General features: G+C 41.0%; 1 protein-coding gene and 1 long non-coding RNA gene across 7 annotated transcripts in view; one reads left to right on the top strand and one right to left on the bottom strand.

Moving 5' to 3' along the window:
• CEP85L (centrosomal protein 85 like) overlaps nt 1-12318 on the top strand; it is a 142492-nt gene extending 130174 nt beyond the window's left edge. For all 4 annotated transcript variants that reach the window (XM_026123515.2, XM_026123513.2, XM_064508920.1 and 1 more), the window contains exons 11-13: nt 5642-5749; nt 6148-6361; nt 7739-12318. In XM_026123515.2, coding sequence (XP_025979300.1) covers nt 5642-5749; nt 6148-6361; nt 7739-7902 — 486 coding nt within the window. In that variant the 3' untranslated portion in view covers nt 7903-12318. The remainder of the gene's footprint in view (nt 1-5641; nt 5750-6147; nt 6362-7738) is intronic.
• Nucleotides 995-22488, bottom strand: LOC112997472 (uncharacterized). Of its 3 annotated transcripts, XR_010388346.1 has the most exons (5): nt 22309-22488; nt 16063-16126; nt 5621-5698; nt 5019-5190; nt 995-2685 (listed from the first exon to the last, which is right to left on the bottom strand). It is a non-coding gene; the product is annotated as an uncharacterized LOC112997472 (long non-coding RNA). The 3 variants fall into 3 exon arrangements; XR_010388345.1 differs by lacking the exon at nt 16063-16126 and having other exon boundaries at nt 995-1794; nt 22309-22480; XR_003262708.2 differs by lacking the exon at nt 16063-16126 and having other exon boundaries at nt 22309-22478.
• Nucleotides 22489-26886: the final 4398 nt, after the last annotated feature.

Genomic DNA, 26886 nt, shown 5'->3' with positions numbered 1-26886 from the left:
CTAAACCACACCACTTCGCATCTCGCGCAGTTTAGGAAGGTCCCCGTTCAGCTGGTTTCTGACAGTCACTCATTTAGGTATCTTAACTCTCTTGGTGCATCTTGGGTACCTAGCTTGGAGCGAAGGATTTCTCAAGACAGCAGAGGTTACTAGGAGTCAGTTGCAGCTCTGTGGATTGGATTAGCGCATCAAGCTCCTGATCCTTGACAGGTTCTTAGTGACCACTGTTTGTTGTGGAGAAAAGGAAACATTATACAGGCTATAGAGAAGAAGGTATATCTTTTCCTGGCAAAAGCTGAGCATTTGAAAAAAAAATAATAATATAACATTTATTTTCAACAATTTTTCAAGTCAGATATGGTAAATTTTAGCTTCTGTATTCTTCTTCTAGATTAGCATTTGTATCCACATTTCTCACTTCTGTGCCCCCCAGCAAAAGTGAAGTTACAGGGTTGTGTCTTGAGGGCGAAGAAGGTGCTTCTACTTTGGCTGTATGTGCTGTAGGCTTGGGCAAACAGCAAAGTGGTAGTAAACCAGTCAGCTCAATGCATGCCCCTTCTGCAGTGGGAAAGGAGTGCTCTCTGCAGCTAGAAACCAAATAATGAAGAGAGAGAGAACTGCTTGTGTAACACTTTCTTAGTGTACTTTCTTCTGCTTTGCACGCTGGAACTAAATCTGCTTGCTTGTAGGTATGGAAAGTGAGTCTTCTTTCAACATCTGAGCGCTTCTTTTTTCTAATGTGCAGGTAAACAACAGGTATTGAAAAGAAGCCTCGTACCTGCCGACAACCATATTTTTGCTTACTTAAACCACATTGTATTAAATACATCAGTAGAAAAGCAGTAGGGGAATTTAATTTGCAATGTATTGTACATCTGTTAGCTGAAAAGCAAAATCAATCATTTAACCTTCTCTAGTTTTGAAGAAGGCAAAGTTTATCAAATTGAGATGTTTTCATGAAGCAGGTGAAAAATTCACTTATGACTCAAGCAAATGTAGTTTCATATCTTTAATAATTAAAGAAAATTGAACTCCATTACCTTTCTCAGGTTCTCTTTCCTTCTCTGTAGTTAAGATTATTTTGTTGAAATATACACAGATTGTCTACATGCATCTCCTGACTCTCCATCAAATTTATTTTGATGCTTTTTAACTCAATTTTGTGTGCATTTATACAGACAGCCATTTTGGTGCTTAGAGTCTGAAATTACCTTAAGGGGCTGATACTGGGAAATGTTAAGTAGGAGAGGAGTGACATACTTTGAATGGAGTAGTGTTCTGTTCTCCAGGACTTTCTCTTACCTTTCCCATTTTGATGTATTTTGTTTAAGGTCAAAAAATAAGATTTAAATATGGTTTTAGCCCTCAAATTAGTTGTAGACCATCACAGTTTCTTTGTATCCTTGATTTCCATCCCCATTGTGTTCCCAACAAGCATTAAAAATTAGTTCATTGAAAACTGATAGCTCTCATCAGGAGGGAGATGCAATTTATCTTCAGCTCAGATGATCTTACTGTACTCCATCTCTTCAGCCACATTTTGCAGTTATGCTTTAGAATGTATTTCCAGTCATTGTTTCTAGCTTGCATCCTGAAAACAAATTCTGCTTCAGACAGCACTGTATCGAGCAGTACTAGTTTTTTTTTTTTTTTTTTTGCTTATAAGCATGATGGAGTGATTTTGATCTTCCTTGATACGTTGTATGGTTTTGCTTGGTTGGTTTGTTTTCCCAAGTGTGAGGGGTTAAGATGCTAGTTGGTTTTGGAAAGACATCATGCTTCATATAAGCACATCTTCATAAAAAGGAAAATTATAAACAGAAGTGGCTTTTACAAAATCCATGTTTACATGAGTAATTTAGATATCACAAAATTAACATTTTTATACAAACAGATAGGAGAAGAAAGTCAGATCATATGGTGCCCGTACTCAAAGTCCATCCATCAGTCTCATCAGTCACAATAAACCCAAGTTGTGCCAGGGCTGGGAATAATGCCACCAAATTGTAACTTTAGAAAGCAAAAGGGAAAAAGTAAGGATGAACCAAAGAGTTCTGTGAGCACTGAGAAATCATAGCAGTATGGGCTCAACCAAGCTGGTAAGCATATATGCTGCTTCTAAATTTTAAGATTAGGATAGCAGAAGATTAGGGTAGCATAGATATATCTTTTAGAAATAAACATTGATTTCCACTTTCAGTAGTTACTGTTAAATGATGCTACTCATGAGCTGAGTATGTTCATATTATTTGGAATATTCTAGAGGATTTTTTTGGAGTAATCAGCACAGCAGTGTAAATTTAGTGACAAATGCAATTCTGAAGATACACCTGGGGAAGGTAACACTTCTAAACCTGTCTTCTCCACGACCTATCCACCCGAAGGAGGACTGCACAGTCAAACCTTTAATGTCTGGTGTTCACACAAATATAAAACATGTACCTGGTACTGGTAGCAGTAAAGCATTTATAGCTGAGGCTCAGGATGTCACTGGACTTTTTCATGAAGGAGAAATGCATGAAAGATATTTGAAGACACTTGGAAGCTGGGAGGATATTTTGGGGACCTGTTCTCCTCTTCCTCCCTAATCATTTTTTTTTTTTTGGCCATTGCCACAGACAGAGGATACTGAGGTAGATGGACCTTCAGTCTGACCCAGTATGACCATTTTTTTTCCAGCAGACACTGTTTAAGAAAAAATTTAAAAAGACTATTCAACATCACTGCAGATTATACTCATCTGCAAGCACTACAAAGGAAATGCATCAAGCAGAGCTGTTTCCTCCCCTCTCCTGCCACAGCAGGAATTTCCTCTGACATAGAACAGAGCCCATTTTCTTCCTTCCCTTCCTCCCCGCTCTAGTATGAGGTTGTTCCCTGCTGCAGCTTATCTTTAGGATGCAGGTTATCTCGACACTTCCTTTCTAGGTGTCTGGTGTGGGTGAGCTGAAAAGCGTGTCAAGTGCATGAAAATAGTTTGAAAACAAATAGTGATTTCTGAGTTCTACCCGGTGATTTTTATTACTTGCATAAAAATAAAGCTTTTTATGCAGGTAAAGTTTCTAAATTTTAACACTTTTGTTTTCCAGTTTTGGAAAGGGTATAAAAAAGTACTGACTTTCTTGCTGCTTCTGTGGTGTTGAGCTGAGTGTGTTAGGAAATTGTTTGTCGAGGCTTCACACCTCCAATGTGTGGCCAGGCCATTATTAATTCCACTTAGTATTTGCCCTTCCTTCTCAATACTGTCAGCCTTCTTGTCAGTACGAGTGATTCTTGTAGCTGACAAGTCAAATATGTGGCCTATGGAGTGTAGAGAAAGGCATGTATATGGTATAAGGCAGATGCTACATACAGGCATAGTATTAGTGCCCTGAAAATTCCATTTTTCATGCAGTTAAGGAGTAGTTCACAGAATAGGAAGTCTGGCGCATTTTTTAACCAAAGCGTAATTGTTTTCTTAAGTCCCCCAAACTAACTGAAGTTTTGCAAAGTTTGCTGTGGTTCTGTCAAGTGGTGAGCTTGATGCATTTTTCCGTGTGTGTGTGCATGTACGCGCATACACACATGCACCCTTTGAATGAAGCTGCAGAATGAGAATGCAGCAACTTAAGCATATTTTATACTAACAAGTCACTTGACCTTTCAATAGCATGTTAGCTAAACCACCATTTAGATTTCCCTGTAAGAGAGTTTTCAGCTTTGGAAGATCAGTCTCTAGGTTTTTACCTGCAGAGATTCAAGAAAAGCACTCCCAGACAAAGGCTATTCTGTAAAGTGAACTCTGCTGGTTTGTGAAATGCTCCGTGTCCTCCCTCCCTCCCGTCACGATCTCTAGTTTGACTGTATAGAGGGTTAGAATCAAAATTGTGCCAAAGCATGCAGTGGTTTTTTTTTCTTTTTTTTTTTTTTTTTTTTTTTTTTTTTTTTTTTTTTTTTTTTTTACCAATTCTCTAGCTGTATTTTGAGCAAGATAAGATTGGATTAACATCTTATAATTGAAATTGAGTAACAGGTTTTACATATTAATGTGCTGCCGAGTTAGGGATGTGGAGGACACTTCATGTACTGTGGGAGCGCAGCATCAGATTTCTGAATGATACTATTAACAACAAAAGAGGTTTTTTTGTTATTTCTTCATGAAAGTTGAAAAGATCTCTGTGGCATAAAGCGTCAGGAGTTTGTTTAATCAGTATTCATTGTTACTAGTATTCAGATTAGGTTGGTGGAATATTGCTTTTTCTGAATTTTGCCAAATGACATTGAAAGGCATACATACAGACATAAAAGCCAAGTATCAGAATAAATCTGCATGGTTTTGACAACAAAGATAAAACTATGGTCACAGTGAGTTCACCCCAAAAATCCAAGTGGCAATATGTAATGATTTCTGAGCTTCAGCTCTGTGGGCGAAAATTAGAAATCCACTTTAAGAATAAAATACAGTTCATTCATTTAATCTGGAATAGTCAAACTGCACTGCAATTCAGCGCTTTAAGGCTGTAGCACTATATATAAATTAATAGATTCCGTGTCTCTTTGAGAAGTAGAATTATCCCTGTCTTACTAAAAAGTGAAATACAAGTTAAATCACATTGAAACACTGTTAAGCATAGTGAAGTTTTAGATATAGCAGTTCCATATGTTATTCAAAGTAATAAATTGGTGAGCACTGTGATTCTTTCAAACCATATGCCTCAGGTGAGCTGTCTGATACTTCAAAACCTAATGCAGCTGCTGTTAAAATGTGTTATAGCTAGGCTTTGCACAGCTTAAAGGAGAAGCTTCAGAGTAGTTCAGTCAGTTGCAATGAGAAGACTTGAAGAGGGGAATTGGCAGCAGCTGATTGCAATGTTGCTGGGTTTGGGTTTATTGCTGCTTGAGATGGGTCTGGAAGTCAAACATGAAATGCTCCAAGACATAAGTACAACAGAATGCTAGAAACATTCTGTTGACTTTACTCCTGACAAAAATAATTATTCTATCTGCTAAAATTATGCTATAAACTACAAATAAGTTACCTGCGGTTGTTGCTGAACACAGTAGAGATATGCCGAGCATTGTGATTGATCTTGTGTGTGAATGGTTTTAAATGGAGGTCACTGCTCAGTTATCAGCTGTCAAGGACTTTCTTGTTGGTTGTATAGCAAATTCACCAGGTGAATTCTGTGTTGTGAAAGGTTGTAGGAACCCCTGCCACAGTATTCATGGAAAATAGAGATAAAAAAAAATTCTTAGTTATAACTCAGTAATTACACAAATGGAGCTTAGTTGTCATTAATATCCTTCCTATTTCAAGTGAAGTTATGTGAATAGAATAAACAGTACTGCATGGTTATTTTAGACTTCTTGCATTCCTTGTTAGAGTAACATTTTGCTTGAGATTTTTTGTTTATAAACTGATATTGCTCATTTAAAGGGTTTGGCAATATTTAGATTAGTTATGTTAGCATGTAGTTATGTTAGCTGTTGCTCCAGCTGAATACTTACCAGGTGGAACATGGTAGAAAATAATAAATGAGGAAGTAATGCAAAGACAATAAATAACTAGAATTTAGAAATCTATTGAGGATGCATTTTTTTGTCCATGCTAATGTACAGTATGAAAATTTAAAATCATTACCTGTGTTTTCATTTGATTTAGTCTATGCAAGAGAAGCTTTTGCAAGAAAAGCTGGCAGTTCAGAAGATGACAAATGAGCTTGAAGAAAAAGAAAAGAATTTAGAGCAATTAAATAAAACTCTCTTTGAAGTAAGTAAAACCCCTTCAAAACCCAACCCCAAACTAAACCATCAAGGAAAAACCTTGTAGAATATGATTATGATATCTCATGGAAGGGCTTTATGAGCGTAATAGGGTCTTCATCATGCTAGATGCTGTGCAGACTTAATAGATACCATCTCTACCTCAAAAAGTGAGCATTTTTAGTGTCAAGGCCAGTAAGCAATGGTCCCATGGAATAGACAGTTGGGTAAAAGCTGGTTAATTATCATGTTTTGGAGTTTAGAGAAACGTCGATGCTATGTATTTAATAAATAATAAATGAAATTCATTTTATTTAATGTTGTTTGTGGTTTGAAACAGAAAACTCTTTGCTACGCTGTATGTTGCAATTTAACTTGCCACTTTTTCCTGTCTCTTTCACGAAGAACCAAAGATTGGTGGAAGAGAACACCTCTCTGAAGGAGCAAATACGGCAGGTGGAACAGGCCAGGCAGCCAGTCTCTGAGAAGATGCCCATAGCAGACCAGTTGTTCAAGGAAATGTCCCACTGTTTGTACGACTTGAAAGCACTGTGCAGTATTCTTACCCAGAGAGCTCAGGGCAAGGAGCCCAACCTTTCCTTACTACTGGGAATCAGATGTAAGTGATGCTGTCATTCCAATGATTAATCGTGTTTTGACATAGAAGAATAACAGTTTAGGAATAACAGTTTGGCTAAGTGGAGCTCAGACTTTACAGCTGGACAGACCACAGTCTCCCCCTTGCTGTGCAACTGAAGCAGTTGTGCAGGAACTGTACTGGAGCTCTCTGGAAACACTGGGCTACTAATTATGTTAGAGTACGGAGGTCCTTGTCAGCTCCAAGGACAGAAGGTAGCCAGCTGACTGTTCCTATGGCCCCAGTCATGGATATGCTTGCCCTGTTAGAAAGGAAAGCTGCATACTTAGATGTCTGTCCCTCCCAAGACACACTGCAGTCACCTTGAGGGCTAGTGGAAGTTTTCTGCCAAGCATATTCTGACCTGCAAACTCATAAGCAAGCCTGATATAGATGCTTCAAGTATGCTTTTGTTTTAAAGCCCTTGGGCTCAAGTGAGGGAGGGAGGGAGTATACATCTACAGTGTGAACATCTGTAGGTGTGTGTTTGGGGGGGTGGGTCTGCATGTATTAAATAAACCTGACTGCCAGGCAACTCCAGTACTGCTAATTGCATGTCTAGTCTTTTGGACTTACTCAGCTGTTAAACTAACCTGGAGATGAAGAGCACATCCTAAAGCTAGTCAGACAAAACCTCAATGTAATGAGTTTGTGTTAAGGTTTTTTTCTTCCTCTTTTAACAAGATCACAAAACAATTACTTTTTTTTTTTTTTTTTTTGACCTGAATATATCATCACATTGTTTTCTGGATGTTAATTAGAACTAATCAAATAAGCTTGTTGCTGAACTGGACCTTCAGCAAAGTAGAAAGAGGAAAGTATACTGTCCTGTGCAGCAAAGCTGCTACATACCACATGTATTTGTCTGCACTGCAACCCCCTGGGATATTGGGGAGTGCAGTATATGACAGTCTCAGAGTCCATGAGACCATTGTCAACCAGCAAGAATAGTGCAATACATTTGTATTACTGTTCCATAATCTTATGTGACCTCATTTACTGAATCCTCTTACCCCTCTTTTCTGAGTGGCTAGATAGCCCCAAAACCTCTAGCCTGGCTGTTGTGCCCAGTTTCTTCATCTTAGCACTGTTATTGAGAGCCACTGGCAAGCCTAGATCTTAGCACAAAGAGAAAAGCCCTTCTTTTGGAGAAGCAGTGATGGGTTCTGAATGGGCTTTAAGTTCACACAGTACCGTGCTTTGGTTTTTCATTGTGCTGAAGCATAATTTGTCTTGATGTAATTAAATTAAAATGTCATTCCCCCCACCACCACCATTTTGAGAGGAGCTGACCAATTTAAGTATTCAGCAAGCACAGTTGTTAGAGCAAGCTTTAACCGTGGGGTTTGTTTTTCACAGCGCTGAGCTGTTCAGCTGAAGAGAATGAAAATTACCACAGCACAGAAACTCTTTCAAAGAAGCTCTTGGATGTTTGTCAGTTACGCAAGGATATTGATGAATTAAGGACTATAATGTCGGACCGTTACGCTCAAGACATGGGAGACAATTGCATTACTCAATGACAACGTTTCATCTAGCAGCAAGTGACTTACTAAACGTTGCTGTGTCACAGGTCTTTGCATTTCTATTAAGGAGCAATATTGGAAGTTTGCAAATAGAGCCGCAGATGCACATCTCAGAGGATTGTGCATATTTAATCTTGGGAGTCGGGTGGGGAGGGGAGAGTCATGGTTTGAATAGAGTGGTACAAGCTACAGGAAGTCTTTCTCCAAACTACTGAATGTAGGAACAAGCTGTGAAGAATGTTTCAGTTGGATACTTGGTTTCCTTCATTAGGACTCATTTTATTACTTCATGTGGTTTCTGGAATGAGAGTTTCAAGATCGCCATGTTGTTACTACTCTGTCCTTGCCATTCAAACCTTTGCTGAAGGAATCATCTGTGTTCTGAAATTGGAGAAAAGGGTCAAAGGACCTAGAGCTGTATGTGGTGAAGCCAGAGGGTTCAGCACCTGCACTTCATTCTAGTAATTGCAATTGGAATAATCCTAGAGCACTGCAAAAAGTAGCTACTCTTTAAATCACCTAAATAATAGAGGAAAGCTGTTATTTTCAGTAATGGATCTCTAGCATGCTTTCCCAATAGCAGAAGCAAAAGCAAATTTTAACTTCTTTACATGCATGAAATTCATCAAATTTAGGACTATCAAATCTCCACCTTGCTTTAACAGGTTTCAGGAGTACAAAGTCTGACACAAACCCAGAGAAGTTGGGAGGAAAAAAAACATGGCATAGGATATGGCTATCAGAAAAAGAATAGACTGTGTTTTAGTGTTCATACCATGTTGTTGTTTTTTTCCCCCTTTCTTCCTTCATCTCCATTTTAAAATGTGGCTAGTCTATATATGCAAGGTTCTATCCCAGAAGGCCTCTGATGAGGTGGTGAGCAACCTCCATCATTTTTTACTAGAGCTACGAAATGGGTGTTTGACACTTTGCAAAATCAGGGCTCAAAGCAGAACGTTTCCGCTTACCAGTGTTGAATACTCAGTTATCTGAAGACTGCAAAATTTTCCACCTTGTTTGGGATTTCTCAGTTCCTCCATATTTGTAGGAAGAGATTACATTTAAAAAACGAAGATAAGAACATGTTCCGTAGTTTATTCAGGAAGTGTCACTTGGCAGTGCTGTCTCACTGCTGTGGGACAGCTAGAATACTAGCCCCTCTGCCTTCCTGCAACAGTGCTGAAAGTTAGCTGAACAGTCATGTGTGGCGTAAAATAGTATTTTACTGAAGGAAACAAAAATCCACAGAGAGCAAAACCACGCTTAAATCACATTATTAAGAATAAATGTGAGCATTAACTATATGTGATACTTAGTTTGGAGTGGCTGAGGTGAAGGCCAGTTGGTCAGCTGCCCTGTAGTGTTGGTAACAGCAGAAATCTCCGTTAGAAAACATAACGGTTAGGACAAAGTAAACGGAGAGTAAAATTCTTGTAACAAATGAGTTAGTATCTTCAGTTTTCTGATGATATCTAAACTAATAGGGGAAAAAAAGCATATAGCAACCTAGACTAAAGTTACCAATGTTTAACTTGGCAATGCTTCACTTTCTGTTCTATGTTAAACAGTTACTGTTAATGTTGTTTTTATATTTTAGTGATTTAAAAATTGTGTTTTTTTAACTATATGGACTTATTTATTCAACAGTATTCTCTATTATGGACCTACATCTGGGCTAATCTGTGAAAAATATTGTTACTATTTATATTATTGCTTCCTGGTATTTTCAGGTAGATTAACCTGACTGATCCACCCTTGCAAGCACTAAAAACAACGTCTAAATGAAATCTCAAGTGAAATTGCCTAGCATCTACACTTCAGGGGGAAAAAAGGATGTCATTTATTTTTAATGTCTAAACACTGCTCTTACTATAGTTTTGAAGACATACCTTCATACTAGTGTAAAATGGAAAACCAAGATCTTTGCACAAATAGACTCTCCCCACTTCCTGTACCTCTGACGGTACTGGGCTTTTATGACTGGAGCCTCAGTATTTTTTAACAGCCAGTTCCTTTGATATAGTTCATTGTTCTTGGCCCTGCAGTGAAGTCATAGGCCCCAGTTTATGGCATCTTTGTCTGGTATCAGAAATTCAACAATAGAATTTCAGATAGTAACCTAAAAGTATTAGAGAAAGAGGAAATACCTAAGCCGCACGTTATTTCCTTGGATGGAAATGTTATATCTATAAAAACTACCAAGCAACACATTCTTCTAAATTTTATGGAAATAATGAGTCTAATAGAGCAATTAGAAAGGAACAGAAGATATTTTGAGTCCCTTTCTGTCACTTTGTAGTATTAAGCTGGTCATTTGACTGGTGGGCCTCCACTGTCCCACCTCTCAAATGGTGATACTGTATGGCACAGTTGAGATTAGTAATTTAATATTTGCAAAGCACTTCAGGAGCTTTTTATGCTCTTTAAGTATTAGTTGAAATTCCCTCAGGAAAGAGGTCCCGTATTAGTTGTAATACTTGGATTGCAATGCTACAATCTTTTTGCATTTTTAAATTTTTATTACAGAATCTGTAATATTTATGTTGACTTTAAAGCACTTGATTTTAAAGCACCCTGAGTTTATCTGCCCAAGTCATGTTAAGAGTAGGGAGGTAAATGATGGATGTATGAGCCAAAGATGCAGATTACCAACTGAATATATACAGTGATACAGTATTTTATTTGATTTCGTAAAATCTGGCCTGTTGTAGTAGTAGCAGTTGCTATATATGCATCAGTTTACAGATGCCTCTAAAAGGAATAAGCTTTGTCTAGGATATGCATGGTTGTTTAATTGGTTAAAAAGTAGTGTGTGTGGTCTCATTCAGCATATTTAATACACAGTTGATTAATGAATGTTAACATTGGAATTGATTAGATTTAGTCATGACAACTTTTTGCTGTAGCTGTTAGACAATCTCAAGGGCTGAAAAGCAACTGCTAATGAATGGATACTGTACAGTTCTGTCTGTCAGCAAATTTGTACAGGAATTTTTTTGTATAGTTTCAGATTGAATTTATACAATCCTTTAGAAGATACTTACAGTAATTAACTACTGTATTCAAGAATGTATTTTGAAAAATACTCAGAAAGTAATCATCTTTGGACAAGCTATAGATGATGCTATGTATTTGCTATATAGGAATAATGCAGCGTAATTGTGTAAGCTTGGTTTAGGTTCCTAGCCTCAGCTGTGTAGCTTTATAGTGTGATACTTCTGTGAAATTATTGAGGTTGCTGTAACCACCCACTCAGACTTGAAGATCTTAAAACTGCCTGTGGTCATGCAAGAGCCAAAGTGATTTTATTCTTTTTCACTTCAAAAAGTTTCTTTCCTTCCTTTGCCCTCACTGCCTGCTTTTGTTTCAGATGCTCTTCTTGACTGCTTGCGGGGTGGGAGCACGAGGAAAGAAAGAAAAACACTTCCTCCACTGCCTGCTGCCCTAGTGCTGGCAGCACCAGCATGCTGGCATATGCCGGCATGGGCTTTCCTGTCCTTATTGATGTTCTTGCGTAGGTGGAGTTAGAGATGCAACTGGGCTCTTCTGACTGATCTAACAAGTTCTGTCGTGGGTGGGGAAAAGATCTCTTGAATTAATCTGCATTCTTAGATTGAAAAGAAGTCAGTAGATATTATGTAAAGAGATCATTTATTCCAGTAGCTTGTTAGCAATATTAATTCGACAGCTGCATACCTTTGTGCCTTTTCTTGCCCGAAGTAAATGTATATTCCCTATGAACTTTAGATAAGTTGTTAGTATGTCAATGACTGCACCTTGTTTCCCTCTTGTCTGCCAATATTTTGTTTATGGGCTTTTGTAGTAAGGACGCTTGCATAACATCTAGAAATATAAGTACTTAAAATAGGTACTAGGTATACACTTTCGATGTTAGGCTGGTTGTAGTATGCAGCTTTTTTGAATATGAAGCGTGAGCAGGAAACTCAAATCATAGTGTGTTGATTTTGTTTATATTAATTACAGTATATCATTAGTTCAGTGGGGAGGAGTGTTTGGAGCTAACTTTTAAAAGCACAGCTGACATATGTCCTGGATCAGTCCCTGAAGACTGGTAGTTTTGTAAATTGGGTTCAATTTTTGAACCTCTCAGAATACCTCATATGTAAATAGAGTTGTCATGACTTAATCAAAATGTGTTCATTGTTTAAAAAAAAAAAAAAAAAAAAAAAAATGGAGCCACTGGCTGGCTCAGCTTTAGGCTTGTTGTTCTTGCCTTTTTTTGTAATTTTTTTAAAGTAGGGTTTACAGCTAGAATTTTGAATGCCAAAGTTCTATTTATTAAATAATAATAAGTTTTCATTGTTAATGACTGGTATTTTTTCACTGGAATTTGTTTGTTGATGTTTGGGATTTGTATCCACAGAGCAAAAATAAATTTTGTTACAAAACTGACTTTTTTTCCCCATTGTTCCATTTGTCCAATACCTGGCATGTAACAGAGGGACCAAAGCTAGACCAATGGCTGGAGACAAGAAATGCAGTGTGAAAGAAGCCCCCCCTTGCAGGCACCCCTCGCTTTCCTTCAGTGGAGTGCGTGTTCTGTCTAAATACCATTTGACCAAGCTCTCTTTCTGAGAAGAGAGCTTGGTCATTAATTTTGCTTTAAAAACAGCATCAGAAACAAAAGTATTATTTCAGGTAATGAAAGGATTTTAGAAAAGAGTTGTTTGTAAAGTCTCTACTGCTTTTTTAGTAGGAGGATGCTATTGCCCATCTCAGATTTTGATTAACAAGAGAAATGTGTAGGCTGCAAAACACACCAAACTAGAAAAGTTAGTGGTATGCAATCTTTTTTCCCCATCCTACAGTGAAACACAAGTTGGAGCTCTTGAGTCAGTCAGGCAGGGGAGTTCACTAACATGTTACGGTTAAATATTAGCTAATCAAAAACATTAATGGGAAACAAATATAAAGCTGCAGTAAGTCTGGTGATATAAAGGCTATACTGGAGAGACCTGGTGGTTGTTTCCCCACAATCAGGTTTTCCTCACATCCTACAGAAAGTCCAAATAACAAATGAAAAGTGTTAGATTGCAGGAGATGGCTTTCATTTGGAAGAAATCAGCTGAATGCTTTGCTACAGACAACGGACTGGCAGGGCAGATGCCATGTAGATCTCTCATGGCAATGCCTTTGCTCTTGAAGCCCATCAAGCAACATGCTGTATAAGCTCTAGCTGCTCCTATATTAATAAAATCTGGTCTAAAGATGTATTAGGCATTTACCCTTTATCTTGCAGCCAGACACATAAGCAAAACTCTTCTCTCAAAATTGGATGGCACTTTTTTATGAGAAGAGTAGTTCTGGGGTGGAACAGTGGGTCTAGGTAACCTGGAGCTCTGTTTTGGCTGCAGAGGAAGCCTGTGCAAGTCAAACCCTGAGGCAGAGCAGGTGTATCAGTGCTAAACCTGGGTTTGTTTGTAAGCTCTGTAGCTGAGCTCCTGCCTGCCAGCTGTGGAAAGGGAAAAATGATGATCCCAAAGCTCTTTCAGAGATCATAGAGGGGAAGAGGATTAAAGTTTTGCCTTTTTACATCCTCAGCTGGAAGAAATGTGAATCTGGATCATAAAAGAGAAGGTGGCAGCAGTGACTCAGATCTAGTTTAACCTTCTATAGGTCTGCATTTCTTGCTGGACATAGGTAGGACTCCTTAACAGACTAACTTGGCACAAAATAGCAGGAAAAGCTTCTGATAGCTAATTTCAGAGTTGCTGATTCATCAACTTTGGAACATGTGTTTGCCCCAAAGCCAGTCACATAGTGGGGAGAAAATTGGGTGTGAAGCAAAAGCAATAGTGGGTCTGGTACCAAGAAAGAAACTGGGGATCACAAAGGAGATATAGGGTCTTTGTTTGTTTTTTTTGTTTGTTTTAGACAGCAGAAATGGATGTCTTAAGTCCGACTAGCCAGAAAGATAGTCATACTATTAGTCAATGCAGTCTGAGGAAAAGTGGGAAGTTAAAATTTTAAACATGTAACAGGAGTCTTCACAAATGCAGAGGATGGGCCAAGGAAAGTGCGGTCAGCTGAGAACGGTTCTCTCCTGACAACTCTTGGCAAAAATCTCAGAGCTCCTTTGGAGCAGCAAGTGCTGAATGAGCTTTGCATGTAGACTGGTCTTGTGCTCATCCGCCAATATATCACATTGTGCAGAGCACAAAAGTTGACAATTCCTCATCTGTTCAAAGACATTGGGAAATTCACTCGAATTAGCTAATGTATTGTATGTGGTACAGATCACTTGCTCTGCTCAGATCCTGTGACTGAATGTTGAGTGATGTGCTTCTAATTCAATTAAAAACATTCTGTGCTCTCTATAAATGTAGGTAAAGGGCTGCACAGATGCCAACTTTCCATAAGATTTCTGAGGGTGACCTTTTGTGAACTTTTCAGTGTCAGGTTTAGGTTTCAAAGTATCATGATTAAAGCACTGCTAACAATAGTAGTGGCAGAACATGTTCTGTTACTTTTATGCCACAAACAAAATACAATTCCAAATGTGGTTAAAAATTAAACTTTAAATAATAACATTGTACATAGCAGCATCGTGAATGAGGACAATTTGCAAAAGCTAAACCTGCAGTAGGTTACCTACTGTATGTAAATTAAACAATTCTGCTGGATTTGCTAAGGACACTGGCTCATTTGTTTTGTAAGTGAATGGGTTATGTATACTTGGAGAATTTCCAAGTGGCACAGGAAAGCATATAGTGTGAATTATAATTTTAATTATGAAGTATGCATATTTCTCTTCTTGCTTTATGTGAGTTACTCCCCTTTGGGGGGCTGCTGCTTTTCTCATTCTTTCCCTTGATGTTGAAGGTCCCAGTTTCATGGAGGTAAAGACATGCTTCAAGTCATGGAGTTACACATAGTTTGGAGGGAACTTGATAGGTTCAGCTAATGCTTCTAGGATCTTTCGTAAACAGTTTGGCAGCTACGCTGCAGAACTTAAACACATATATTAATAGACCAGCAAACTGATTTACTAGTCTGTACCTGTGAAAGCATTTGCCTAGAGGAAGGAGAAAGGATATCATTGTCAAGCTCTAGTTTTAAAACACAGTATTTTTGCTGAGTGAATTGTAGTGCTAAAGGTTGCAGAAAGGGAGTTCTCTGACCCTGAAGTTTCCCAAGACAGAGCTCAATGGAATTTGATATCATAAAAGCGTTTCTCCCATGCATTAAAAACTGAGAGTACGCTGCAGCAGGTAGTCCTTGACTACCAGAAAGATGCTGGAAAAACTCTCTCAAACCAAACTTGCTGTATTGATGCTGGCAGAAAACAGCTTTGTAGTGGCCACAGGTGCCTAACTAGAAAGCTGCTTCAGGGCACTGCATGGTCCTGGTTGGCCCTCCTGCAGGGAAAGGCCTGCCCCGAAGGAGCCTGGTGTCCCTTGCTGCCCCCAGGAGCACGCTGGAAAGCTGCCATGCACCCCATGGGCCCAAAGCCTGGTCCAGAGGCACCTTGACAGAGCAGAAGTGATCTGCATGGAGCCCAACCACATTCCTCTTGGGCTACCGCTAAGGAAAGCTGCACCAGCTTGAGCGGCAGCTGCCCAAAACAAGAGGCTGGCGGCGTGCCTGAGGCTGTCAGCGCCACTCTGCAATGCAGGGCCTTACGTGGCCCTGGGCTGCGCCGTGCTGTGCAGCGGGCTCGTGCCACGGGGTGCATGGTCGTTGCGGGTGGGAGCCAGCCTCTGTCCTCATGCTGTCCAATTCGTCACGTAGGCCCCCGACGGGCTGAGCAAGAGCCTAGATTTTGCCTTACTTTTCACCATCCTGATTCCTCAGTCCTTTCAAAGACCTGACGTGCCAGCTCTGTGACTTTATCAAAATCCAGCTAGCTCTTTCTGCTTTGCCTTCAGATACCATATTTGCCTTGTTTTTTCTTTCTGTTGTTGTTTTGTTTTGTTTTAAAGCTGTAAGCAGCTTGAAAAACTGGTACTCTCTTCTTAGCAGTAACAGCGTGTGGTTGATAGCCATTCAAAATCATTAGAATAATACAATTTCATGAAGTAATAGACACCTTCGACCTTCATTGTACCCAGAATTTACTGCCGCCCTCAATGTGCTCCCCTTGGCTCCCTTTAAATACACCTAGGCAGTCCACTGCTGTTACCAAACCATACTCACGGTATTAGAAGACAAATTGATGGGCATATTACAGTCATAGATACAGGATTTGGACATCACTGACCTAGAAGAGAATCACTAAAATTTCAGAGGGAGCTAAGTGAGGCCCTGAACCCCCTGATCCCCCCAAGAAACAGGAAGCAGGTAAAACGTCATTTTTTGGCAGCAGCTTCTTCAGGATTTGGGTTAGCTCTGACACAGCAGCACTGCAGCAGGTTGTTTCAGTGACAGAAGACCTCAACCTTATTCCATATACGTTAGCACAAAGATGACGTGGCCGAGTATAAATCCAGTTTAGACTTTTACCCGTTCCCAGGACTGTCATGCTGAGCCATAAAAGCAGTCTAGTTTAAAATACCTCAGAACGTCAGGAACTGAACAGAAAGAAAACTCAGAAAATGGGACCTAGACCCCAGCCCACTTCTGCAAGTGACCACTTGCTCTTACAGGATAATAATTCCCTTTACTTATAAATCCTAATGATATACTCTTAGGAATCAAACAAACAAGCAAACACCTTTTTTCACTATGTTTAAATAGGTTAAAACATTCCTCCCCCAAGTCTACAATATTGATTCTCTGATGACAAATTAATTGCTATTCTTTTTTCTATCTCTTGTACTTGTGACTACAGTGTTGTGGAGACAGAGTATTACAGAAATTTATTTACCTAAGAGCTTGAAGCTAATACAGTAATTTGAGCAAGGAATATAGGCAATACATTATAGTCCTACTGTACTCTCTCTCTATGTATATCCGCTTTCATTAATTTACCAGATCATTTTACAGGACTCCGCAATCACTTTCAGACTTTTTTGAAAAAATCACTGCCTTTCCAACCACAGTAACCAGGTGCATTATATCTGTGTTGGGGGTGGGGGGAGAGGGGAAACACTTAGCCATATGAATAAGTTTAGCTATTCGTAAGAGCAAGATATAGTGTCAGGGCAATGTGGATGACAGGCATTGTTGGACTGGCACAGTTTCTAACCTTCTGCTATTTTTGCTGTCATAATGGTTAAATCAGACTAAGGCTATTTCTCATCAGTCATCACTGGAGGAAATCCAGCGATAGAGAGGGAGAGCCTCTGCCTTGCAAATGGATATGACTGACCCAGGTGACTGATGGCATTGACTTTCCTCAGATGATCATCTTTCCCCGGGGCACAAACACTTGTGCTGGTCACGCAGCTGGTCTTGACCCAGCTCAGCTGAGCCCAGTGCTTTAAGATGGCCTGAAAGCAAAGCCAGCACCTGTGGCAAGCCCGGAGCCACAGGGCAGCTGCGCGGTGGGGCAGGAGGGACCAGTGAAGGTCCTCTGTCCCATAGCAAACAAGTCCTGCCTGTGACACACGCTCTTAAGTCCAGTATCTACATCACCCTGCAGTCCTCGAAAACGTGGTTGCCTTTATGCCTTTTTCTGCCTGTGACCATGAATGCAACCACTCGAGCCCTGGCTTAGTTCAGTCACTTGAAAGCTCCCATGGGATTTTCAACCTGGGCTTCATGCTCAGCGAGTTCGGCAGCGCCAGGCCGTGTTGCTGGATGTAGCCTCCCAGTCAGGGCCTTGGGTAGGGCACTCCTGCCACCCCAGGTTGTCACCCTGCTCCCTCCTTAGGAGCCCACATCCTCACCCACACCCTCTAGAGGCTGTTGGCCTAAATGCTCCCTTGGTGTCAGTTCCACTGTCAACCATAATGTCAGCTGGCACCAATGGGTGTCAGGTCCCTCCTTTTACTGCATCTTGACAGGGAACGGCCATTCACTCGCCTTCGCTGAAGTATTTGAGAAATTCACAGAGACTCCAGTGTACATAAAGAAAACAAAGAGGTTTAAGTAGACAATGCTAGATGTAATGCCTGGGATTCGCTCCCTGAACTATAACAGTCTAGACCATCTTCCAGCTGGTTTGGAGGCAACGCCTCCAAAAGCAGACATTGCCTCCCGGATTTGTCAGTGTGCCAGCATGTCTCATCTCAAAAGCCGGTAATGAATATTCATTGCTAATCCAATTTATATATTTGACTAATGAACAGGTCAAGGTCTCTATTACAAATGCATATGCTAATATGAGGTTAAGTACTATGAAGCAGCAGATTTTTTTCTAGATAAAAGTGTTTAGCCTACCTGAGCCCTCTCAGGCCAGAAGGGTATCCCACGCTACTCTTTCATTACAAGGGCTGAGCTGTTCCAGAGAGGGTGCCTTAAGCTCAAGAGACAACAGATAGTGATACTCACCATAAACCTCCCTGAGAAAAAGGGAATGGAGACTGGGATTTCACCCTAAAGCAGTAAACCTTGGGGGAAGCCATAGAGTAAGAAAGCAGCATTTTTAATGGTTGGATTCCAACTTTTGGGAGCTGTGCGACGGTATCTTGGGAATAAAATGGAAGAGCTTTCTGCCTGAATAAGCAGAGAGCCATAAAGCTGAAGCACACCCAACTGCTATCCCCTCTCTAATTATTGCATCTTGTTTCCCAACAAAATAACAGATTTCATAAGTTTAGCATGTTAATTAATAGCGTACTTTTCTCCCTTTTCCTCTTACAGCAGTACGGCCATCCAGGGATGGTAGTTAACTTTAATGCTCACTGCCCCTCATATCCGCTACTCTGAGGACATTAATGCAGTCCCCACCTCCTTATCCTGTTTGTGCTGGAGCCTCGAGTGGCAGGAGCCAGTTTCTGGACCCTTCTTTAATCAGTAACTCCACTGCATAATAAATATAATAAATATGTGGGTTAAACCCACAAAACAACCACCTCACAGAAAAAATCATCGCTGAAGTATTAGAATAATAAGCTGAAGAACATCAAACTTCAGACACGTGCAGCCTTGCTTTTGCAAAATGCAGGCCAGTCAGCCGAACCATGGGAGCTTGCCACTTTTGGGAGGGAAAATAAAGGTTACGGCTAACAGCAAGGTGGTGCAGGCTTAAATCGCCACTACAGCAAGCTCTGCTGCACAGCAACGTGTTATGAAGTGGTTTGATTGATGGCATAATCTGATTAGCCCAGAGATATGCTTTATTACACAAGCCTCTGACAATCAGATCATTAGCTGCACTAGCACCCACTGCCTTACTGCCTGTAAAACAGGGAAGACAAGTAATAGGATATTTTTAGTCTAAATTATGGTTCAAATGTTTTAATTAAAAGCCAATTATAATCAATCTGTTTCTAACACCCTTTTGCCCACCTGTATTCGTAAAAATTAATTACCACCATAAAGAGTGAGTGAGTATATTCTGTTCCTGGTCAATGACAGCCTCAGAGCCCTGACGCTGTGCTGCCCTGGGAGTTACGGACACACAGCCAGCCCAAGCTGCCGGATGCATGGACTCACCTGCTCACGCACTTCGGGCTAACAACCCCCCTGATGCTGGCTATGGCTCACCATGGTGTGCATTGCAGATCATCTAAGGAAAAACGTCTGTTTGCTCAGACCCCAGTATTTCAGAAACGTCCACTTGCTTCTTAGAGGTGAGGAGAGAGGAGCTGAAAACACTTAGATTTTCTCCAATTTAAAAAGAAAATCGTCTTCTCAAAATGCTAGCATTTTCAGAAAATCCCAGATCTTCCCCAAACTGCCTCTGCAATAGCCATGGAGGTCAGCACACAAACTACCCCAAATAGCTGAGAGAACAGCTTAGGGATCCTAGACAGCTTTAAATTAACTACAGATAGACTGATTTAAAAATATATTGAGAATGTAAGAATAAATACAAAACAGATTCTTTTAAAAAATAAAAATAAAACCCAACTCACTGGCTAAGCTTTACTTTGCCCTTCACAAAGCTAATCACTGTTACCAACCTGGGTAAACAAAAGGAGATTTTTGTCCTTAAAATACCTCACTTGGGAATTCAGCTCTTTCCAGCATCTCTGCACTTGTCTGAATCAGATATACTTCCTCTGCCAAAGTGCAATCAGCAATTTTAACTGAATTTTTTTTCAGTTGTCAAAGAGATACCATGGTTATTTCAATCTGCTTGGAAAGTGAACACAGCTTAGTGTATCCATTAACAGGGCTGGAAAGCAGCTTCTGGTAAGGGTTAGTAAGAAGGAAACAATTGCTGTACTTCTACAAGCAGCTTTGTTCACTCACTGCCATTTTTCTCTGCATTTATGTGTCATTCCTCACTGTTAGATTTGAGTACCCTGTTGCGCTAGTGAGCAAGCTCCATTTCAGCACCCTGATAGAGCAAGCAGGCATCACCACACAAGGCTACTTGCCTTCATTTTGTGAAAGTAATATAGCAAGCAAGCTCTACAAATGCTGATAGCTGACCCATATCAGGGAACATGGCCCCTTGGGCTGGTAACTGGGCTACACCATAAAAACATTTGAGATTTTGTCTATTGCATTGAATTGCATTTTTTTATTTTAGGGTGTTTCAAGCTGATAGGGGACTTTGTCCTAAGCAACTCTGATTTTGAGACATAAATATTCAATGTGAGGCAGTTTCTCCCTATTCTGCAGGTTACAGAAGAAAGGCCAAAGCTAGCATGAGGGCTGAACTCCCTGCTTATCCCACAGGCGAGCTACCCCTGAGGGGTCTCAGGCTGTGCTGAAAGCAGGACAGTCGCTTTTCTGGTTCAGGAAGAGAGGAGGAGGTCCAGGGCAGCAGCACTAACCTACTGCCTGGGAAATAAGCCCTTCCCTTGTCACTGGGGAACCAGGACCTGGTTCTCCTGAGGGGATTCAAATCTGTAACAGCTACTTCCCAGGAGAGAACCTTAATGATGAGTTTACAGACCATGGTAAAACGGAGGCAGATGATCTTGCTGAAGGTTATAGGACCCATACGTCATCAATTTGTCAATGAGGATGTTATGGGAAACAGTGTCAAAAGCCTTGCTAAAGTCAAGATAAACAACATTCCCTGCTCTCACCTCATCCACTGAGCCAACCATGTTGTTGCAGAAGGCTACCATGTTGCTCAGACATGATTTCCTTCTTGTAAATCCATGCTGAATACTCCCAGGCACCTTCTTGTCCTTTATATGCTTTAAGCATTTGTAGGATCTTGATTACAGAAGTTCATCATTTGGACTTTCTTTGACTCAAGCAGGAAGATTTCCTCATAATTCTCACCATTATGATTCAAGTGTAGTTTACTTGCATGTAAATTTTCATAACCAGTACCCAAAGAGCCAGATTTAGCTGAATAGTAATCATTTCATTTACACACCGCATGATTTCCCTGGATCCATGGGTACTGCTGCATGAAGACCTGAACCATTTTTCCCTCCTTCTTCTGCAGCTCAAGTACCAGATCACTTTGTTAAATGCTGAAATCCCTGGGCTTGCTGGATTCCCCATGTCAGAGTCAGCTGACCCGTGGCTTGGACATTTTCGCTCTGCATTTATACATGGTGGCAGCGTGCTGTAGCCTCACGTACCTGCCGAGGAATGACCAAGAGACTGGAAAAAGCCTCTGAGGCCCAAGACTGACCTGTTGCTACTGAATTTACAGCCCAGTAGCTCCGAATGCCCCTTCCCAGCTGCACCTCCAGCTCTTTCCCCTCCCCTTTCCGCAGTGCCTGTAGTTCCCCAGACACAGCCCGGTGCGGCTAAAGTAAGGAAACAGCAGCCGTAACTGTCGCTGCACGCCAGCGCTGCTCTGCTGTTTGAGTCTCTTATTGAAAGACCTCACTTGGGGTGGGGCGGGGGGGAGCAATCTGCCAGTGCTTCGGGCTGAGGGCTATGTATGTGCAATATTAAAAAGAAAAAGAGCTAGAAAATATTATGAAACCTTTCAAAAGCTCAGGCACAGCTGTTTGATCCTTTGACAAACCGCAGACCGACTGCGTTCTCTCGTTTCCTATGGGGGCGGGGAGAACATCAGGATCACAAAAATGACATGGTTTCGCGAGGCAGAATCCTGGGCAAGCACACAGAGATTTGCTGTGCTGACTAGCATAAAACACACAGAACAAAATGTACCGGATTAATTTAAGTGGATAGACCTCAGGATCATGATGTTTGCAAGTGCTGCATTTACTGTGTTCTTTATTCTCTCTAGATTAAAAAAACTGGTTGATTTTGTCGCCTTGCTTCAAGCAGGAGCGCTAGCAACATTCTTGCTCTTTCGGGAGCAAGAGACCCACCAAGAGCTCCTTTGACCAGCATATCTTTCTTACTCTGTTCTGGGAACTATTTTTTAGCTATAGCTGATAAAGAATTCTCTCCCCTCTATAAATTACATTTCCACCTCTCCAAAAATAAATGCTGCCAACGTACCTGAAGTGGCAAATGTGTCCAAATACAGGAAGGCCTTGCTGCACACAGGAACCATGCTGAACAAGAGTTTCTCCCTAAGTACAGTCAGACAGCACATCTGACTCAATCCAACAACCACAATAAAAAAATTCTTCAGCCATGACTCAGAATTTGAGTTACCACTTAGTAATGCTTTAAAACTTGAGCCCAAGTATTAACAACCCTCTTCTCATTCACCATCTCTGCAATAAAAAGAAGCACAGTAAAGCTTGAGCGCAAATGCAGTGTCTGTATGTCAGCGACTCAATGCATACACCAGCATATTTAATAATAATAATTAATAATTAAATTAATAATTTAATAATACACCAGTGTATTTACTCTATTGCATATGCAGGGATAAGGGTGAGATGAAGGGTCACTGCATGCAGCTTGACTCATGCAACATGAATAGCGAAAGGGAGCTGAGCCAGCTCCTGTTGCTCTTATCTGCCACAGGCAAACCAAAAACGAGGGTTGAAGCCAATCCTGCCTTAAAATCCTGTGTGTCCTGCTCTCCCGCACCTTCTGCTTGCACCATCGATTGCCCTTCTCCCCGCTCAACATTTTGCTAGCTAGCGAATAATGTGATTGGCCTTTTCCTAGGGAAGATTCAAGAACACAGCTCTACACAGCTGCAGTGTGCAGAGGCGAAAGGTGACGCTGTCCTCGTGGGTTTTAGAAACATCAGAGTTTCACTGGCTGAAAGCAACATACCCTTCATTCAAGTGCAGTGTTTCTCTTTATGGGAGCCTTTAGGAACAGAACCACAGCAAGGTTTATTGGCTAATCTAGTGACGAACAGCATCTTCTGAAAGGAGATTTTTATTTTTGAACACCTTTGCTGTAGCATTCAGCGATGGCACTCATCGCTGCGCTGATGGGCGAGGAGTCTGTCCCTGCCACGGACTGTGCTCGTACCGTCGGTTGTTAAAATGGAGATGGGCAGTTAAATACGACGAGGAAGAAGAGAACTTACCCTGCAAATGAAACAGCAAGTTATTTCAAAAGAAAAGTTGGAGAGCTGGCTATCACCTCTGAGGCTTTTGTTAATTTGGTGGTATGTAAGCATCGGTAATGATCAATATCATCATTAAGGCGAGAATGAAACAGCAAAACTGTTGGTACCACCTTCTGGTCAGTATTGCAAACAATTTCTTTAAAGTAAAACAAACAAAAATTGAATTGGGGAAAGCTGTCTAAGAGCACAGCTAATAAAATACCATATGGAATTCAAGTGGAAATAAAGGCAATTCACCTGGGGAGTAAAGACTATCCATTTGTGCCAAGAAAGCCTTTACAATACAGCTCCGTAATTCAAAGTACAGACAGCATATGCCATCAAAGTCTTTCTAACAAGCAGAACCTATTCTTTTCCAAAGAGAGAAGAGGAAAGACTACAGAGGTTTCATCAACAGCATTACTAACTCCGAGATAACCTGTTCAGTACATGTCAGAATTGCTCATTCCTACATGCTTCACTAAGGCTCGGAGGATGCTTCAAAGAAGACGGGACCTTCCTGAGATGCCCCCTGTCATTCAGGGAGCTGTCACCTGCAAACAAGCCCATTGGGGGAGAGGAAGGGAGATGAAGTGATTGGGGGAAAAAAGAAAAAAAATACCATCCACTCCAAGTAAAGCCTAGCAGTTCAAATGCCCAAACTGTATTTATTATTAGTCTGGTGTTTTGAAAACCGTGGTCTCAGATAGTTAGGTAAGGGTGTGAGTGCAGTGATTCCCACAAGCACAGTATTTGTGAATATACAGATGCCCTCTGACCTGGCACAAAGAAGTGTTTTGAATATTGGGCTGGCTGGCTGCGGCCGTGAGCCTTTGGAGGACTATTCTATGGCACGCAGAAGCTGTACACCTATCACCGCTATTGCTCAGTAAAGTGTAATGAAAGACGAAATTCAGAGTAGGAGCATAACAGAGCTGGGGCCCCATCACACCCAAGAGAGAGACGGCAGCTCTCGCAGCTGGGACATGGTAATTCCCATTGCTAGTATCAGCTATGAGGATGGCTATTTCAGACTTACTCCTGAGAAAGTCCCTTTTTTAGATGACTTTTTCAATTTGCTTTGGACTCCAGCTATAAAAGATAGCTACAGAAAGCACTGAAGTGAATGGAAAAAAAAATTAAAAAAAACCTTAAAAAGAGACTTTCACCCTGGGGCATGTTTTTTAAAGAAACAGCAATGCAAAAGGCAGTTTCCTTCGCCTGCGGTTTTTCATCTGTCGCGCTCTCGTTCTCACTGCAGACCTGTGTTACTCGACCAGACTCACGCGCTCATCCCACTTCCTGGTCTCATCTGACCAAGACCCCCACAGGAAACTGGAAACTCTCAGGATGTTGCCAAATTAGCCCAGATGAGCCTAGACCAGCCTTTTCCCCAAAGCACAACTTCCTGCTGTGGAAATCTGTTTGCAGGGCCTCAGGAGCCTGCAAGAAGTCAGCAGCCCTCTCCCTGCCTTCTCGCACACCTTTCTCAGGCTGCAGCTACTCTCCTTAATCCCCTGAGATGCTCTTCAGGTCCACCTGGTTTCCTCAAAGAAAATTTGCTATTCATGCACTATATTCTCTTTCCAATTACCTGATGTGGCTCAGATAGTCTAATAGCTAGTGGAAGTAAGTGTACTACTATATAAAAGAGGGACATGGATCCGCCTTTTGGCTTAGCTGCTGGCTTTATTCCCCAGCGCTCCTTCGTACCATTAACTCCTACTCGCAGCATGGTCCTTGGGAGCAGATGTGGATTTCTGGTCCTCCTTTAGTCAGCAGCACAGACATGGCTGCAGAGGCCTCTCAGGGACTAAAAAAAAAAAAGATTTTCTTTGCAACCTGCAAGCTTCATTTCTGCTCTACAGTTTTCCCTGAACACGAAGAAAAACTGTTCAGATGCCTGGACTCTACAGGAAGAAAAAGAGGGCTTGGCTCACCATTTATCTTCGATCAACATTTATCTTTGTTAGTGATTTATCACCAATCATTATTTAATCACCAACAACATTTACCCTAGCAATGGGCATAGCAGCTAAATTATGAAGGTGATAAGGAAGCTGGTTCCTCCATTAGTTGTTCTGTTTCTCTTGCAAAGAAAAAAAGTGTTTAAAACTAGCCTTTGGTACTCTTGTCTAATTTATCTCCATAACAACAGCTGCAAACTTATTTATCCTGACACTAAACACATGTGTACAGCTCGGTCAGTTGGCCAGGCTCATCTGCTTCGTGCCACTTCCCATTCTGCTGCTGATTTCTGATACCAGACGAAAGAGATTAGACTGCCATAAACAAAGCCTCTCCAGGAGGATACAAAATTGGCACTGAAGAAGGTGGTACCCTGTTCCTACTGTGATCAACAGCAGGATTTCTGTTGGCTCCAGGCAGGAGACACAAGAGGTTTAGAGCATAACCTAAGGTTTGGTAATATGTATTGAGGGGAATAATGACATCTAAGTTCTTCGTGAGGAAGTGCAGTAGCTTTGGGGGTAGAGGTGGGATTTTGCACTAACTACCACCCAACCCACCCCAAAGCCTTTTTTTGCAGGGCCATTCAGAGACCCCTATTATTTTGCAGTGCTGAAAAGCTCGGCATTTAGTTACAGTTGGCTATTAATAAACTGGCTCTCCAAGGCAAACCAAAACCCCAAAAACAAACAAAGAAATGCCCAAATCCAAACTCCACAAGAGAAGGGGCTGCTGCTTGTGTCTGCAGAGGGTCCATCCCTCTTCTGTTAAACTTCTGGAGAAGAAGATTCACAGGTCTAGAAAGCATGCAGTACAGGCGTCCCCAGCTCTAGATATGCCACCTCTCTCTTTTTTTTTTTTTTTTTCCTGGAGGGAGTGGGGAAGCAAGGCCAAAAAACAGCTTGTCAGGAGTATGCATGACCCCCATTTCTTCCTCACTGAATTTTTGACCCCTCTGAGGAGATGCAGGATAAAGAGGAATGATGAAGGGCAAAAGGTGCCCCTCCCATAGGACGGAGCATGGTGCTGTTCTTTGAGAGAGAGAAAAAAATTCAACATTTGCTCAAGCTGACCCAAATTTCTCTTTTAAAATATGCATGAAGCTTTAACCTTTTTTTTCCCTCTGACATATCATTTAAATTCAGAGCAATGGAGGTGTCTATATCCTGACAGACACTCAGCCCATTTCATTCAAAGGTATTCATAAAATATTTCACACACTAAAGACAGCTGTCACTACAAAGAGCAATCCCTACAAAACAGTGGAAGTTATTATGTTAGCAATAAATTTTATATATTATTTCACAATCTTTTTTTTCCCCCCTATTCAGGCAAAAAGATGCTAAGAAAGAAAAAAAGTAGTATCAAACAGCAGTACAAACAACTTCATGGTAAGTACCTAAGCCTTTGTCCTGCAAGACAGTAGCAAAACATAATCTATTTGTCCTTTCAATCCATAATGGCCATTTCTGTTTTCAGCCAGTATCTAAACAGTCCTGGCGGCAGGGACAGCTGAGCACCCAACCCGCGTGCTGGACTGCATTCACAGCTTCCCCTGAGCCCACCTAATTCAAGGTTAGCAAACTCGCTGG

The sequence above is a fragment of the Dromaius novaehollandiae genome, chromosome 3, assembly GCF_036370855.1.
Source record: "Dromaius novaehollandiae isolate bDroNov1 chromosome 3, bDroNov1.hap1, whole genome shotgun sequence".
Taxonomy (NCBI): Eukaryota; Metazoa; Chordata; class Aves; order Casuariiformes; family Dromaiidae; genus Dromaius; species Dromaius novaehollandiae.
The sequence above is the reverse complement of the archived record's forward strand: the minus strand, read 5'-3'. Positions and strand labels throughout refer to the sequence as shown.